This window comes from Peromyscus leucopus, chromosome 20 (assembly GCF_004664715.2).
Source record: "Peromyscus leucopus breed LL Stock chromosome 20, UCI_PerLeu_2.1, whole genome shotgun sequence".
Taxonomy (NCBI): Eukaryota; Metazoa; Chordata; class Mammalia; order Rodentia; family Cricetidae; genus Peromyscus; species Peromyscus leucopus.
In genome coordinates this window covers 61831867-61849376 of record NC_051080.1, presented here as the reverse complement: position 1 = coordinate 61849376, position 17510 = coordinate 61831867, and the positions used below count along the sequence as shown (strand labels likewise).

At 42.5% G+C, this 17510-nt stretch overlaps 1 protein-coding gene across 1 annotated transcript in view; it reads right to left on the bottom strand.

Annotated features, from left to right (window-relative positions):
• LOC114694833 (MDM2 binding protein) overlaps positions 1-17510 on the bottom strand; it is a 75080-nt gene continuing 57570 nt past the window's right edge. The window contains exons 17-22 of the mRNA XM_028871906.2: positions 17232-17327; positions 8819-9085; positions 6929-7163; positions 6143-6256; positions 1178-1243; positions 1-291 (exon numbers count right to left, since the gene is read on the bottom strand). Coding sequence (XP_028727739.1) covers positions 253-291; positions 1178-1243; positions 6143-6256; positions 6929-7163; positions 8819-9085; positions 17232-17327 — 817 coding nt within the window. The 3' untranslated portion in view covers positions 1-252. The remainder of the gene's footprint in view (positions 292-1177; positions 1244-6142; positions 6257-6928; positions 7164-8818; positions 9086-17231; positions 17328-17510) is intronic.

The window sequence follows — 17510 nt, the reverse complement described above, 5'->3', positions numbered from 1 at the left end:
TAAAGAAATAGTACTGTTTATTGAACAATTAAATAACCGAGAGTTAAAACATTTAAAATGTATAAAAATAACAGATAGAAACACTGTGAAGCTGTAAAAATAAGTGCATTAATTAAAAACACATTAATTGAGCATCACTAAAACTATATAAATACAGGACACTAGGGGTCCTCTTTACAAATGCGGCATCTACTCTTTGAGTAAAGTTTACAAGCTGTGTACCGTTTTCTACGGAATGGAAGAAGTCACAGCTTATTTCTTGCTCATCTTTTCTAACACCCATTCGATCACCTGGGGAAGAAAACAGAGACACGACTGTAGAATCACTCTACACAAAATACACAGGGTAAGACAACCCCATACAACTTCAAAAAAGAGCTCTGGGTGTGGCTTTCCTTCCTGAGCACCTCTCTCTCTCTTACCCTCCTGGTTAAGCCAATAGTAAAAATCTTTATTAAACCACAACTCTGTTTCTTTAAAAAAGAACTCTTTAGAGATAACACAGACGAATGTAAAGTAAGAAAAAAAAACTTTATATTTAAAGATATTTTATTTGTTGAGGCCCACATCCAAAGCTGATCCTCAATGGACCAGACGATAGCTCAACCCATTTTCTTACCTTTATTTCAAAGTACATTTGAAAGGGTTACTCAAGAGTTATCCTGAGTGTATGAATTGGCTTTTTGGAGCCTACTCCCTATGGTGGTGGTGGGGGATGACACCTAGCTCAGCCCTGATGCAGGGGGGAGGGGCTTGGTCCTGCCTCAACCTGATATGCCAGACTTTGTGGACATCTCATGGAAGGTCTTAACCCCTTTGAGGAGTGGATTGAGGGGTGGGAGAAGGAGAGGGAGAGGGAACTGAGGTTGGTATATAAAAATGAAAGAAAAAATTAAAAAAGAGTCCTTGAAAACAGCTAATCAAAATGTTTTTTTTTTTTTCCTAGCCCTTTGGATTATCTTTTTCATTTTTCTCTTTTAATGTCATATGGAGAAACCCTTTTTTGACAAATCTACATACTCTGCCTGGGCCATCGTTAAAGATCAAGGACATTGCAGAAGGATGCTGTTGAAAACACCGTCTCAGTTTTTATCTCTAAGGGCGACAGCAGTTCAGCAAACGCTGAAACAAAACACTGATGTAGCTGCACGCGGCTTCTCGAAAGCGAATTCCTTACCTGCACCACGTTGTTGTTGGCAGTTTTCTTCATTTCTTCAAAGAGACCCCTTGAGGTTTTAAGATCCTAGCCATTAATGAAACACAGCATGTGAAGCCTTGTTCATCACATCACAGACAGCTCGTTATAAATAAGCTTGACATTACCCTAAATAACTCTACAAGTGCCCCTGCAATGAGGGAAGTATTACCCAGAATCAGTGTAACCATACAGCTCGTCCTGAGATGTGGGAGCACTCTAAACAAACACACACACACGTCCCATGTCCTGTTCCGAACAGTGCTGGCCCGCGCTCACCCTCACCACTGCACTGTTGATGCTTCAGAGCTTGGAAAATGAACATGTAGTTCCTACTAACTGTTCAGATCAATACACATTTTTCCTTCTTTTTAGCTGTTTCACTCCACCAAAAAGAGGACTAAAACTACAGTCTTACTTTCTAAAATATAATTAGGTTGGAGGTTTGGCTCAGTGGTGGAGCACTATGTGTACCATGTACAAAGTCTGGGGTTCAATTCCCAGCAAGGGAGGCTGGGGGGTGGGGATAGAACATATCAAATTAAAACCCAAAATGAAAAAGAAAACCTTAATTGTATAAAAAAAGGAGAAAAAAAATACAGTCCTCTAGCAAGCAAGTTCTGTCGCATAGAGGCAGCTACTTTGAATTCTTCTAGCAATTCCTCCTGTTTGTACCTTCATGAGTCCACCTGTCACGCTTTACTGGTCTTGATGATTTAGTAATTTCAGAATGACTGCGAATAGCATGGATCGTTAATGGTCAGATCTAGGTCTCTGCACACCTTTTCTTCATCTGCAGTACAGCTGTACCACAGCTCGGGATATTCCATAAACAGCTCGTGTCTGCTTTATGATAACAAGGTGAAGGCAGTGGAGTCACGAGGCAAATAGTGGGCTGTGCCTATGTCTCTTCCATTCAGCCTTCCATTCACTGTGCTTCCTGTAGTGAAACTACCTGGTGACTGGGGAGTCTCCCCTCTTACAGTGTTCCACGTACACAACTCTGGTATTTTCCCCTCTCTCACAATGGATTGAGTAAACGTATAACAAAGCTTTTGAAAGCAGTGCCTTGTCCTGGATAATCTCTCCCTCCAATTTTCGGTGGATTTTTACTTCCAACATTATTGTTTCTTCCTTACCCGCAGATCTTCCCACAGCCTGCCCCTGGTGTCTGGCTTCTGCCTAGGCCAGGCCATTTGGGACTGGTTTGCCTCATTCTAGGTCAATTTTTGCTTTACTTAATTTAGCTTTTTATGTGCTCAACTTGGTTTCCTAGTAGATTCCATAAAAGAGAAAGATACATTTTAAACCTCTTCTGGGTTTGAAAGTGTCTTTATTGAGTCTTCACATCAGATTGGATCCCATGGCGGATAGGTCACACTGGATTAATACCAGACAGGTCACTTGCCCTCAAAACCTTTCCTCGCTCCAACCCCTTCCACGGAACCCCTCCCCGACTCTCTCGTAACTTATGGAGTTTAGTAAAAAGTCATCTTAGTAAAAACTGTCTTCTTGTGTACTAAGATACCATGGAGAAGTCTAATACCATTTAATTCTTTTTTTTTTTTTTTTTCCGAGACTGGGTTTCTTTGTGTAGCTTTATGCCTTTCCTGGAGCTCACTTGGTAGCCCAGGCTGGCCTCGAACTCACAGAGATCCGCCTGGCTCTGCCTCCCGAGTGCTGGGATTAAAGGCGTGCGCCACCAACGCCCGGCTCCATTTAGTTCTTAATCCTTTCAATATGTGACTGGCTTTTCTCTTGGGAAATCCCAGGAAATGCTCTGGATGTGACATTCCAGTGGCTGCTGTCGTCTTCACTCATTGACTTGGGTAAGCAGTGTCTTTTCCAGCAACAGGCCCATGCCCCTTGGCTCTGGGAACTTTATTATTATTATTATTATTATTATTATTATTATTATTATTATTTATTTGTTGAGATTACAGTATAGTTACATCATTTCCCCTTCCTTTACACCCTCCAATCCTTCCATGTCACCCCTCCCCTCTTCTCTTCTAGACTGATGGCTTCCTTTTCTGTCACTGTTACATGTGTGAGTGTATGAGTGAGTTTGTGTCTCGTGTGTGTGTGTGTGTGTGTGTGTGTGTGTGTGTGTGCGCGCGCGCATAGCATGTCTATCGGTCTCTTCCTTGTTTGGGTCATCTTTAGGCAGCCATGCTGGTGAGATTTCATCACCAAAGTTAAACTAAGAAGAGATCAACAACCTAAACAGACCTGTAACATGAGAAGATTCAAATAGTAATAAAAGTCTTACAAAAAAAAAAAGAAGTTCTGGGACAGATGGACAACAGAATTCTACCGGACGGTTACAGAGAATCTACAGCCAAACCTTCTAAAACTATTAAAAAGATGCCCAGGAGGACTCACTCTCACACTCTTCCCTGAGGTCAGTGTCACTAACACCCAAAGCCAGTGAAGACACAAGGAAAAAAAGTATAGGTCGATGTCCCTGATGAATATAGATTCAAAAACAGTCAACAAAATACCTGCAACCCAAATACAAACACTCATCAAAAATATCACCCACCAGGGATAAAGTTGGTTTTATCCCTGAGACGTAGGGATGCTTCAGCATAAATGGGCTTAAAAACAGAAGAGGCAGAAAAAGCCTTTGGCAAAATCCAACATGCCTTCATGATAAAAGTTATAGACAGTAGGGTAGAGGGAACATTCCGCCATATAATAAAAGTGATATAAGAGAAACCTACAGCCAATATCACCCTATTGACAGAAACTTGAAGCAATGCCACAGAACTCAGGGACAAGGCAGGACTGTCCATTATGCTCACTCTTTTAAGACTGTTCTAGAAGTAACAGCCAGAACAATAAGGAAGGAGAAATTCAAGGGATACAAATAGGACAATTAGTCCATGTGTCCCTATTTGCAGGTGACATAATATTACCCATGAAAGATTCCAAAAACTCTACCAGAAACCTCCTAGAAACAACAATTTCAGTAATGTGGCAAGATCCAGAATCTACTTGCCAAAATCAGCAACAAACATACAGAGATCAGGGACATACCATTCAGAACAGCCTCCAAGAAAACAGAGTATCTAGGAATAAACCCAAGCAAGGAGGTGAATGAGTCCACAACGAAAGATTTGCTTTCTTTTTGACCATTTCCTCTCCCACCGTCTCTGTTTTCAAAGCTCCTGTTATTAGTGTGGAGGTCTCTGGACCAAACCTCCAGTTTCCCCTGCTTTCTAGAGTTCTTCTCATTTGCTTCTTAGTTTTTATAACATTTCCAGCCCAGCTGTTCAGCCCTTCTATTAAACTGATTTCCTCACTCATTTAATTAAAAGGAGTCTTTGTATTCTGTGTGTGGTTTTGGTGGTAGCACGTAGTTTCAGTTTTATGGGCACAGTTTCTTCTGGGAGAATCAGAGGTCTTATAACTTTTCTCCCACTCCTTCAGAGCTCTCTTTAGTTCATGTTTCAGCCTCACTTGAGTCAGAAGCTATCCAGACTTGGCTAGTCCTCGGCTGTCCTCCTCTAATGAAAAGAGAGACACTGGAAATACAGGAGCCCCGAGTGCTGAGCTTGACGGCTTCACAAGGCCGAGGAGAGCTGACCAGCTGGCTGTCCACTGCCACCCCACTATTTCCTTTGCTCTGGAGACTTTCCTGCCAGAGGTGTGGGCACAGGACCATTTAAGGAGCCCATATGGAGCACTGTGGAAGGCCATTCACTCCGTGGGTTTGCTGAGTCCCTCCACCTTCCTCTGGTGTCCAGTGTCTCCAGGATCTGCTGACACTGAGAATCTAGACTCTGCTGGCTGAAGCGGCATGAGTCTCACTAGTGTTACTGTAGAAACAAGGTATGCTTCTTATAACTTCATTTACTCTGCGTATGCTTTCATGTGCTTTTTAAAATATCAGAAAGATATTTTCCTACAGTTTTTTTCTTACCTCTTTCTTCCCTTGATTTTTCTAGTGACACTGCCTTTCTTGGGAAGATTTAAATGAAGGAACTGAGTGTATGCATCACTCTCATTTTAACCAGAGATCTACTTCTGCTTGCTGGTTACATCTAAGGCAGAGAAGATCAACCAGCACCTAAGTTTCAGAAAGCTGACATCCAGCTGTCATCCAGCAGCTGGAAGACAGCTCAGTGGGAAAGAATGCCTGTGTGTAGACACAAGGACCTGAGTTCAAGTCCTCAGCACCATGTAAAAGGCCAAGCATGGTTAGGTATTTCTCTTTTTTTTTTTTTCTTTTCTTTTTCGAGACAGGGTTTCTCTGTGTAGCTTTGCGCCTTTCCTGGAACTCACTTGGTAGCCCAGGCTGGCCTCGAACTCACAGAGATCCGCCTGGCTCTGCCTCCCGAGTGCTGGGATTAAAGGCATGCGCCACCACCGCCCAGCTGGTTAGGTATTTCTCTAGCCCAGAGTTAGGAGGTGAGACAGGAGGATCCTGGGAGCGCACTATCTAACCATGAGAGCCAACATGAGAAGATTCTAGTTCAGTGAGAGACTCTCACTGTCTATCTTTGGCTTCTGAATACACACACAATAACCACACATACACAACACACAAAAGAAAAATAAAGAAAATTATCACCTGAGTGCCCACCCCAACTCCTTACATCTGGCTGGTAACAGCTGCCTCTTATTACTTTCTGTAATAAAATAGTATCCTCATCATTCAGCCTCATACAGCTTTATTATAAAATAATTACCAATTAATGCTTAAGCTCCAACTTAGAAAAAGGCCTGTTAGGAAAAACACTGAGGCCTCTGGCTGAAGCAGCTTCCTATACACAAGGATAAAGCCAAATCAATAACATGGAAAGCAGTTTATTCCAGCCTGTCTGTCTCCATTTAAAGCGGCCTGAGTATACCCAATAATACAAGAGCTGCTCTTGCGCACTGACGGAAACATCAGACCGTGTCCACACCCCGCCGCAAAGAGCGAAGACACCCACCCACCTTTAGGTAGACCTTGGAGATGTCGAAGAGTCTCTGGCTGCACGCAGAGAAGCACTCGTGGGCCTCGGTGACGCGGTGCCTCCGCAAGGTCTCCTCCACCACTTCCTTCAGCATCTTCAACAGAAAGGAACACGTGGCTGACACTGCTCAGAAAGGCTGCGACTATTTCAACACGGTCCGACCATAAATGAACTGTGAACTAAAGAGTCATCTGCCTGCCCTCAAGATAAATACGGCTGTTTGGACAAGGCAGTTGAGAAAGAAGATGCCCGTAACGTCTACATGGTCCTCCGTGTCACGGGATTCATGGTCAGCAGGCAATGCTTAGAGTCACTGGTGAGAGGACCTGAAATCATGAGCTGTGACCTGAAATCCGAATGTCAGTTATACATAGCTGAGGAATGTATACACGGCAGGGAAATTTTCCTTATGAGAACAATTTCAAAGAGAAAAAAAGAGGATGCTTTTGTAACATTGCCGTTTTGATGCACTGACATGACAACTTTTATAATGAATAATCAATTTCCGTCTACTGTGTGTCACTTATACCCCTCCCCACGTTCTCATCATCTCCCTCCCTTCCTAGCCGTACTGAAAACTGAACTGAGGGCCTCTCACATGCTAGGCAAGTGCCCTACTGCTGAGCTCCGGTCTTCACCATCCTGCCTGCACCAGATGATTTTAGATTCTGGATGTTACTTTATGCTTCAGCTAGGCATGTGGTTTTAAGGATTCCCATACTGAAATTTCTTTTCACACAGAACTGGGAAAGTGGGAAGTCTTTACCCGTGTGTGTTTCTGTGATCGCGATTCCTTCATTTGCTTTGACGGTTTTGATGCCTGGACACTTTTTTGTCCCGAACTGGTCTTTGCTGTGACTTTGGAAGCCTCGCGACTAGAGACCGGAATCATTGACCTAGACTGCTCCGCCTGCGGCTTTTTGGATGTCCCCGCCTGACGGTAATGACTACTGCAGCTTGACTGAGAAAGCAGACCATCGGAACTTTCTGATTTTGTGAGCCTGTACGAAGGGGAAAATAAAAATGAATCAGCAGTGGAGTCTACTTTGTGCTTTAGATGGTACAGCTTTTTTCATCCCAACATAAATCCGGGAAAACTACAATCCTCGCTAGTTTGCATTAAATAACTGACGCCCAACAACGAAGCTGTTCCTCTAGGTCTGTGAGGGGTTCACTGTGATTGTGTTGTCAACCCGACAGACTCTGACTCACCTGAGAAGGGGCCTCTGAACATGCCTGTGGGGGTTAGGACTGTGCCGATTGCTGTGGAAAGACTCGTCTTCCCGTGGGTGGCCCCACTCCCTGCCCAGGGGAGCTGAGCTGCATGGTGCATTCACTGCTCTCTACTTCTGATTGCGGAGGTGATCTGTGTAACTGCCTCAAGCTTTTACCACCGTGACTTCCCCTGCCATGAAGGACTGCAGGCCTCAGCTGTGAGCTGGAATAAGCCTTTTCTCCCTGACTTTGCTTTTATCCGGGTATTTTATCAGAGCAACAGAAAAATAACTAGGGCAGTAATTAAAACAGACGGCAAGTGATAACTAGAATTGTAGCTAACATGGCAAGCAGTATGAGGGTACCCTCCATTTTATACCTTTACTATCCTAATATGCACTCATGCTTTTCATTAAGGAATTTTAGGAAAGAAACACAAACCTCTGTGTTACAATCTCTGCCACTGACTGGGCAAAATAACTAACGACAACAAATAAAACATGGTCCTGATTTCAGTTTTTCTAAAACATTTATATTTGCTTTCACGGTGCCTTGGAAGTGTTTTCCTTTTTCAAAACAGACAGTAGATCCATTTCTTCTGCTCCTCTCGGGCTGCAGTATGCTTTTCTTTCTGATTATAAATCTTTCTAACGGTTTTGCTTTGCAACTTAATCAGACATAAAAAAAAAAAATGTCATGAACTAACAAAGTTCTCATAAAAATCATTTCGCTATTCCACAGTGGGAGATAGTATTCCCATATTTTCACCTGTTCAGAAAGACTTGAAAGTTTTATTTCTATATATTTTATAGTTAGTTTTATAGGTTTAAATATAACCAAGATTTACAGTGTATTTTATATGTCAAGGGCTTAAATCTGACACATGGTCTAAAGATCTGTAAATTCAGTATTTATTTTTTATCAACATCTAATTTAGCTAGCAAAAAAAAAAAGGTATCTTGAGAAGTTCCATAAAATGTACTAACGCTGCAGACTTCAAGGCTATATTTACACATAACAAGTGGTTCTTAAATGCGGAGCCATGGAGGCCCTTGCTTGAGGGCCAATGCAAGCAGCGAACAGCGAGGGCAGAGAGAGGGTGTTAGGAAATTCCACTCTCAAATACCATCTTCAAGGGTGCAGCTGAGCCCTTCACCTACTGGGGACATCTCTACTGTTCCTGACTTAAAAGCTTTCTGGTCCCATTGTACATTAGCATAGAAAGCAACAGAGTTCTTTTTTCCCACGTCATTTCTTTTTATACCTTACAAGCAAAACCAGTTAACAACTTAAAATACAAATGAACTTCCTAGGAGGAAGGAAGGGCTCTAAAAACCTGTGCAGAAAGCAACATAAAAATATGAGGCCAACGTGAAAGGCAATCCTCCAGAGACTACAATACTCCTCTGGAGATAGTGTTTCTGTGTACGGGGCAGGTCACCTTTTCTGGGGGTAATGGCAACTCGTGTCTTTAGCTCTCCTTTTCAATCCAGAAACTTCAGTTCGGAGTTCGCTTTGCAGTGCTTCTCCATCGGGGACACTCCGGGGCTCTGACAGAACGGCAGGGGACGCAAGAGGGCTCAGCACGGTGGGGACTGGAAAGCTGTCCCTGGTGCAGGTGGTCTGGGTCTCATAACGAATCAGGCGGGACTGGAGCTCAGAAAATCCCCCGTCTCTTTCTAAAGCTTTTTGGTCATCCAAGCAATATCTAAAACGAGGAGAAAAGAGCATTAAACTCAAACATTCTGGAGAACAACAAGATTTTTTCCCCTTCTAACAGAAAACAGCAAGACGCTGACTTAAAGGTCCTCAGCTAGTTTCCCGAGAATTGTTGGAGAGTTGGCGGAATGGCCTAGTTCTCCAGCAGCTCAGTCTTTTCCCTCGTCTGCTACAGGACAGAAAGATTTGCAAATGTGAAGTACTAGCTGACTCCTCTTCCACTGTGGTTCTGTGGCAACAGATTAAGTTAATCCTTTGGATTATTTCCAAGCTAACATGGCTGTTGTTGTAATACTTCTCAAAACTCTAGCCACCCCTAACTTCTCAGCGTGACTCCAATGGAACAATGGGAAATGCTGACTTCTGCTGGCAAGGGCAAGTTTATTTTCAACACAAAGATTCACACACAGGTAGAAAGGAATTCGAAACCGAAACTGCCTCACCTGACAGCTCAGAACACTTTCAAGGTTTTAACTGATATTCACTCCTCACCTGACTGACACATTTTCTTCCCAACACATGGGGTGCCTGCCTATCTGGTTTGTGGTTAGACCTAATCCAGTGAATCAATGGCGTATTAGCTGTGCAAATGCTTCTGGACTCAATATCCTGTGTAAGCATAACAAATAAACACACGGGGAAAGCATCGGCGACCTTGCAAAGCTCTCCACTTCCTCGCCTCTCTGTAACTGCATCAAGGAGCACAAATGCTTTCACCCAGGGGACTGCTGGAGTAGAAACAATTCAAACCTTTCTCTCTCATCTGCCCTCTCCACCTGAAAGGTTCTAACATGGTCCCTAACACCAGAATTCATCTCTCACAGTACACATCACTTCTCAGACACCTGACAGCCTGATGAGGATTTCAGAACTTTATTTTTCCCTCAGGATACACATTTAATTTCAAAGACTATAGACCATAGATTTATATGGATTTAAATCCTGGTTCTTTTACCTATTAGCTTTGTGACTGGCCAAATTACTTTATGCTCTGCTGCCTGACCTGACCTGCACAATGTGATTTGTAGTACTTATCGAAGGAGGCACTATCAGGATTATTTGTGAGCGGTGTAATTGGATCAGACTCTGAAACATGCAAACTAGCTACCAAATGCACAAGGCTGCCTCTATCATCACCAGATTTATTTTCTACCACAGCGAGTCTTACCACACACCAGTCCTATATAGCCTAAGTAGCACAATCAGAACTTAAACTCAGTTTGGGACTGCAGAGCCTAAGTGTAACCACTTCAGTAGGGCATCTCTTAGTAAGGGTCATCTTCCCAACTGTAACCACTTCAGTAGGGCATCTCTTAGTAAGGGTCATCTTCTCAACTGTAACCACTTCAGGAGAGCATCTCTTAGTAAGGGTCATCTTCCCAACTGTAACCACTTCAGTAGAGCATCTCTTAATAAGGGTCATCTTCCCAACTGTAACCACTTCAGGAGAGCATCTCTTAGTAAGGGTCATCTTACTCTAGTCAACACATAAGTGCATCTTGTAACCCACTGAAGACCTCAATACATACACACAGACTAACTCGGTCACTGACTCAGCATCAGAGAAAGAACACACAGAACAGACGATAGAAGAGAGGTCACAGTTAGGAGAAGGGCAGTGGTGTCAGTCCAAGGGTCCAAAATGACAAAGTTCTGTAGGATGAATAAATCTAAAGATCTAATGTACAGACAGAAGATGACAGTAGGCGTTCTATTTTGCAAATTTGCTAACATTAGAGTTTAAATGCAATTCCACATAAAAACAGAGGTAACTGTGTGAGATGATGGCTACATTAACTAGACTTCAGTAACCATTTCACTCTGTACATATACACAATAACACTCTATTATGTATCACATGTATACTTGAAATACAAAGCTGCTTAAGTGATTCTAAAGCATGATGCAGACAGGAGGAACTCTGATTTAAACTACCTGAACTATGAGAAAACAGAAAACAGTTCTTCAGCCAGAGGACTGGCTGGTGGAAGAGCAAGGCAAGATCACAGATCTCAACGCATGATTTCTTTTTCTAGTCTGTGGCTTAACATATTTTGTGGAAAATGAGCAGTAACCCCGAGGTTACTGACACTCTATCCTGGGATATAAAATGAAGTCAAAATTAAGAAGCCTGAATTTGCGAGGAGGCTTTGGACAAGAAGCAATGCAGTATTTGATTAGCCTGTATATAGAACTGTTTGAAAAGAAAAGTATCCCTTGATTATAAGGGTATTTTTACACCACACTGTTTTCTTTCTAAGATGCCTCCCCATCCCAGGTGCTCCCGATGCCCTTCAGTTGGATTATGTACATTGCGCATGCTCCCGGCACTGCCATTCAAATGCCCTTTAAGACACAGTGACTTGGAAAAAGGAGAGACACAGAATACAAGGTATGTATATCTGATGTTAGGGAAATATTTATGGTTGGAAAAATGATTAATCATTTCATATTTTTCTACAAAAGAATAGCTAAATGTTTTACGAGTCCTATGCTGGCCAGTTTTATGTCAACTTAACAAGAGCGAAATGCCTCCAAAAGATGGGACTGTAGGCAAGCCTGTAGAGCATCCAATTAGTAACTGATGCAGGAGGGCCCAGACCATTGTAGGTGGGGCCACCCCTGGGCAGACTGTCCTGTGTTCTATAAGAAAACAGGGCCGGGCGGTGGTGGCGCACGCCTTTAATCCCAGCACTCGGGAGGCAGAGCCAGGCGGATCTCTGTGAGTTCGAGGCCAGCCTGGGCTACCAAGTGAGTTCCAGGAAAGGCGCAAAGCTACAGAGAAACCCTGTCTCGAAAAACCAAAAAAAAAAAAGAAAACAGGGTGGGCAAGCCCTCTAAGGCCTCTTGCATCAGCTCCTGTCTCCAGGTTCCTGCCCTGTTTTAGTCCCTGTCCTGACTTCCCTCAGTGATGGACTGTGTAGATGGACACATAAGCCAAATAAACTGCTTCCTCCCCAACTTGCTTGTTGTCATGGTGTTTCATCACAGCAACGGTAACCCAAACTAAGCCAGGTCCCAAGAGAAAAAAGTACCCATAAGCTATCTTGTTTTGTGACTAACACAAAAATACCATCTTCAACATATAGCAATGAAGAAAAGTTTCTCTGTAGTTTCAAACTACTCTGAAGTTTATTTCTATGCCATTAGCTTTATTGAGCACCAGTATGTGTCCTCACCGTATAAACTCAAGTGTAAACAACAAGTGTAACGTTAATGAATCCCAGAGCCAGATACAGGGTGCCTCCCCATGAACCACTGGTTAGGGAAACTTCAGAATGGGGAAGTGAAAAGTAGATATTATGAAGATACATTGTATGCATGCATGAAATTATCAGAGTAAATTAAAAAAAAGAAAAGAAAAAACCCTACAAAACAAAATAACCCCTATGTTTCTGACTAAGGGAGGCCATTTCTTACAGAGTGGTTCTTTCCATCTCAATGTCCCCATCTTAATAAGCACAAATTTACAGTAAAGAAAAAGAATTTAGCTCGATCTGTCTGTGGACTAGGTAGATTATAGAGGGAAACTACTCCATAATGAATGTGTTTCATGATACTGTAAATAAAGCATCATGAGGGTTTAGGGCATCAATGCACAAGCAAATATTCATTTAATAGTTTAATAAATGAAGATGAATAACCTTGTTTACAAATTCAGGTGCACCACTATTTTTTTCTATATTAAATTAAAACAACAAGGGAAAAGAGGGAGATGGAGCACAAGATAAACAAAACTGAATTACGGGACTTGTGGAACAATAATCTACAATGCAGTCATATGACAGACACTCCAGCCCGCTATCTAGATAAAATTATTATTGTTTTATTCAAAGTAGTGCTTCCCTAAGCTTAGAAGGCCAAGGAAGCAAAAAACACCTCTGTCCTGAGGTATTTTGTCAGAGTAACAAGGAAAATGTTACTAGTACAGCTTTTTCTCAGCAGGAACACCTTGCGATAATATAAAAAGTACATATTGGTTTCAACTCTCAGATCTGAGTTACATGCAAAATATCTAGAACTCCTATTTAAGTTTCTTTAATAGATTAGGATCATTATATATGTATGCAGGAATATTAAATAAAATATTAAAATAGAATAGAAGGCTCTAAACCTATCAAACAAAAGGAGGGAGACAGAACTTAGTGGTCAGAGTATAAGGAACAGGATGTGGCTCACACCTTTAATCCCAGCACTATAGAGACAGAGACAGGCAGATCTCTGAGTTCAAGATCAACCTTGTCTACGTAGCAAACCCAGGCCAGCCAGGGCTACATAGTGAGACCTTGTCTCAAAGCAGACAGACAGACAACAGCAGCTGGGGAGATAGTTCAGTGGGTAAAAGCACTTGCTATGCATCCATAAGGACCTGAGTTCAGATTCCCAGCACACAACATAAGAAGCTGAGTACAGCATTGTCTTATTTAGGGTTTTCATTGCTGTGAAGAGACACCAAGACCACAGCAATTCTCATAAAGAAAACATTGAACTGAGGTGGCGGCTTACGGTTCAAAGGTTCAGTCCATTATCGTCATGGCAGGGAGCATGACATGGCGCTGGTTACATCTTGATCAGAAGGCAACAGGAAGTGGACTGAAACACTGGGCAGTATCCTGAGCATAGACCTCAAAGTCCGCCCCCACAGTGACACACTTCTTCTAACAAAGCCACACCCACTACAGCAAAGCCACACCTCCTAATAGTGCCACTCCCTATGAGAATATGAGAGCCAATTACATTCAAACTACCACAGGCAGTGTATTCCTATAACCCTAGTTCCAGATGGGATAAAAAAAAAAAAAAGTAAACAGGATCTCTAGGGCACTGTTGGCAACCAGCTTAGATGGAAATCATTGAACTCTTCATTCAGTTAAAGACCCTGAATGAAAGAGAGCAATAGAAGAAGAAATCCTATATCCTTTACAGATGCATGCATTACCCCCCCCCCCACACACACACACACACTCCTGCAAGCTGCAGGAAAACATAATGGAATTCAGCTACTATCACAAAAGCTACTACTTGAAAAAGTCAAGGACTTCCCCAAAGGTCAAGCCATGGCTTAAGAAGTCTTAGTGAGGCCAGGCGGTGGTGGCGCATGCCTTTAATCCCAGCACTTTGGAGGCAGAGGCAGGCGCAGGCGGATCTTTGTGAGTTCGAGGCCAGCCTGGTCTACAGAGCGAGATCCAGGAAAGGCACAAAGCTACAGAGAGAAACCCTGTCTCGAAAAACAAAACAAAAAAAGAAGTCTTAGTGATATTTTAGCTTTTGTTTATATATCCTTACTAATAGACCCCTAACTTCTTACCTAACCACTTCTAGGAATGTAGACTGAGCACATAGATCCCCTTTTGGATATACTAACCGGTCATCAGCACTCAGTTGACCTCCTCTTTTACCACTCCCATTTTGGATTATAAAAGAAAGCCTGATGGTCACTCCCTGAGGAAAAGTCTTATGACCCCACAGAATTCATGCCTGGTGACCTTGCTCGGCCAGAGGATTGCTATTGCTTGGGTTTATAACCGGATTCCAGGGAGACATAGGAGGAACATAGAGAACTGAGAGAATAAGGAGACGGAGAAGAGAAAAGAATGGAAGAACTAGATGGGTAAGAACTTGAGAGGAACAAATTGATACGGGGAAGAACTAGATGGAAGTGCTAGAAGAGAATAGTAGAGGAACGAGATGGAAGATGAGGAAGAGCCAGATGGGGAAGAACAAGATGAGAGAGGAGATGGGAGAGAAGCTGATATGGGAAAGAACAAGATGGATGAGAACCTAGAAGGGGCAGAACTAAAATGAAGGAATTTAGATAGAACCAAAGGGGACAGCAGATAAATGTAAAGAGAAATCAGGTAAGAAAGGAGCTAGGCATGAGAGCAGAATAGAAGCTGTGTAGAGAAAGAACTGACTCAGAATAATAAAGGGTATGAACTAAGGAGTTTCATGTACATAGATACATTTCTTTTCATCAAAGATTAATTATCAGCTGGTTGTAGATTCTTCCCGAACCCTGGGAGGGGACTATAGAGGGGCTGGACCCCATAGTCCCTGATAACACACTACATAAACAAAAATGAAATATAAGTAAATAAATAGCAATAAAACCAATGAGAAAAGGGGAGTGGAATCCTCATTTCTCCTAGCAGAGAGGTAGTTTCATATGCAGACATTAGAAACAATATTGCCAGAAGGTATCCTTTACGAGTAAAGAAGTAAACACTAAGGAAAACTGCAGCCAAAGAAAACCATGAATGTGTTTCTGAAAAAGCAGGACTGGAAGGAGGCACCCACAAAGAAAAGAATGTGGCGTGAAAGTCGCGGCAGTGATCTTGGGAGTGGCAAGGTGTAAGTGGGATGGGAGAGAAGGGATAGAGGAGTGAAGGATGTAGGGGTGATGGTAAGCAAAACTAAGGATGGCTGAAAAAGCTAGAGAGAAACCTACTACTTTGCAAACTAAGTAAAAAGTTTCATTCAAAACGAGTCTGAATGGGAAATACCCTGCATGGGTGGATGCTGCTGCTCTCAGAAGACAAGGCTATTAATGAATCCCAGAGTCAGATACAGGGTACCTCCCTATGAACCACTGGTGAGGGAAGTTTCACAATGGGGAAGTGAAAAGTAGATATTATGAAGACACACTGTATGCATGCATGAAATTATCAAAGAGTAAAATAAAAGAAAGAAAAAGTGAATGGCTGCAGAAGTCATAGATACTAGAAGGAACCTCCAACTGTTGTTTTGCTCAGTCTTTGTGCCATGAAAGCACATTCTAAACGCTTATGTTTATACCCACAGATTATACTCCCAGCCTTGCTCAGCCAACCGTCTGCCTACTGTAGGCCGTGGTTAATACTGAGACTTAGAGCTGGTCAAAGTGCTGAGAAGAACCAACTGCTGAGTGCTCAGCCCTAAACTACACCTTTATTGCAATACCCAGGGAACATCCTAGAAATGGAGGCAGAAAGAATGTAAAAGCTGGGCAGTGCATGCCTTCAATCTATGCCTTCATCACAGCTTGCAGGAGGCAGAGGCAGGCAGATCTCTGTGAGTTCAAGGCCAGTCTGGGCTACCAAGTGAGTTCCAGGAAAGGTGCCAAAGCTACGCAGAGAAACCCTGTCTCGAAAACCAAGAGAGAGAGAGAGAGAGAGAGAGAGAGAGAGAGAGAGAGAGAGAGAGAGAGAGAGAGAGAAAAGAAGAGAGGAGGAGAGAAGAGAGGAGGAGAGAGGAGAGGAGAGGAGAGGAGAAGGAGGGAGGGAGGGAGGGAGGGAGGGAGAGAGAGGGAGAGAGAGAGAGAGAGAGAGAGAGAGAGAGAATGTAAAAGCTGGAGCCTGGGACAAGTGCTATGAAATGTGTCCTCTGGACATGACATGGCCATTTGACTTATATAATCACACAGCTGTGGCCCCTGGCACAAGAGCTGCACAAGACTGGACCAGTCAACATGCCAGAGATTCCACCCTCCCTGAGGAGCTCCTGGCAATCAAGGGTTGCTGGGGGTGGGGGATCGCTTTCTTCAGTGGTGTAGCCGCTGGTAAGTTGCTCAGATAACTGCTGCAAGTGCTCATGTAAGCAACACTAATTAAACTTTGTGGCAATGAAACACGTGAAAGGTGACAGAACAGCAGGGGCAGTGGAGGGGAGTTTGTGAGGGGAAGGAATTTAGAGGGAGGGAGATAAAAAGCCCGTCAAGGGAGGGAAATACAATCAATCTACATTACAGACATGCATTAAATAGTCAATTAATAAACAGTCGACTGAAATGTTACAATGATGCACACACAGTTAACATGTTTAAATTCAGAGCTCATCGCATTTACTAGTTTCTAAGCGATTACAGTATAATTAGTGACCAGGGAATATTAATGTGACCCACAGAGAAAATTCGTATTAATAATGTATGGATCAAAGAAATTCTACTAAAAATACTGAGTAACTAAAAAGATGTTTAAATGAAACAAAACTAATTAATAATAAAATAATTTTTCTTAAATAGAATATGTGTTATATACAGTTTTGAGGACATACTTTGGGGTCTGTATCAATTTATACCATTTTATTTTGCTTGCACTCCACACTGAAATCAACAAAAACTGTAGCACCAATACACAAAAGTGTAAATGAACACTTACTCAATCCCGTGGTAATGGCATTCAGAGGCTTTTTCAAAAGGTAAGACCTGAAGTTTCCGGGGACTAAGTTCCGGTGTCAAAAGCAAAGTTTTTTCCCTGAAATAAAAAAAATTTCATTTGAATTTAAGGTTTACTACATGATAGATTCGAAAGGTAAAGTTCCTAAGGAGACAAATCTGATCTCATAGAGATTTTTTTTTTATGGTCTCCTGATTTTGTTTGTCAACTTGCTATGAGTTAAGAGTTGTCTGGGAAAAGGAAACCTCAACTGAAAAAATA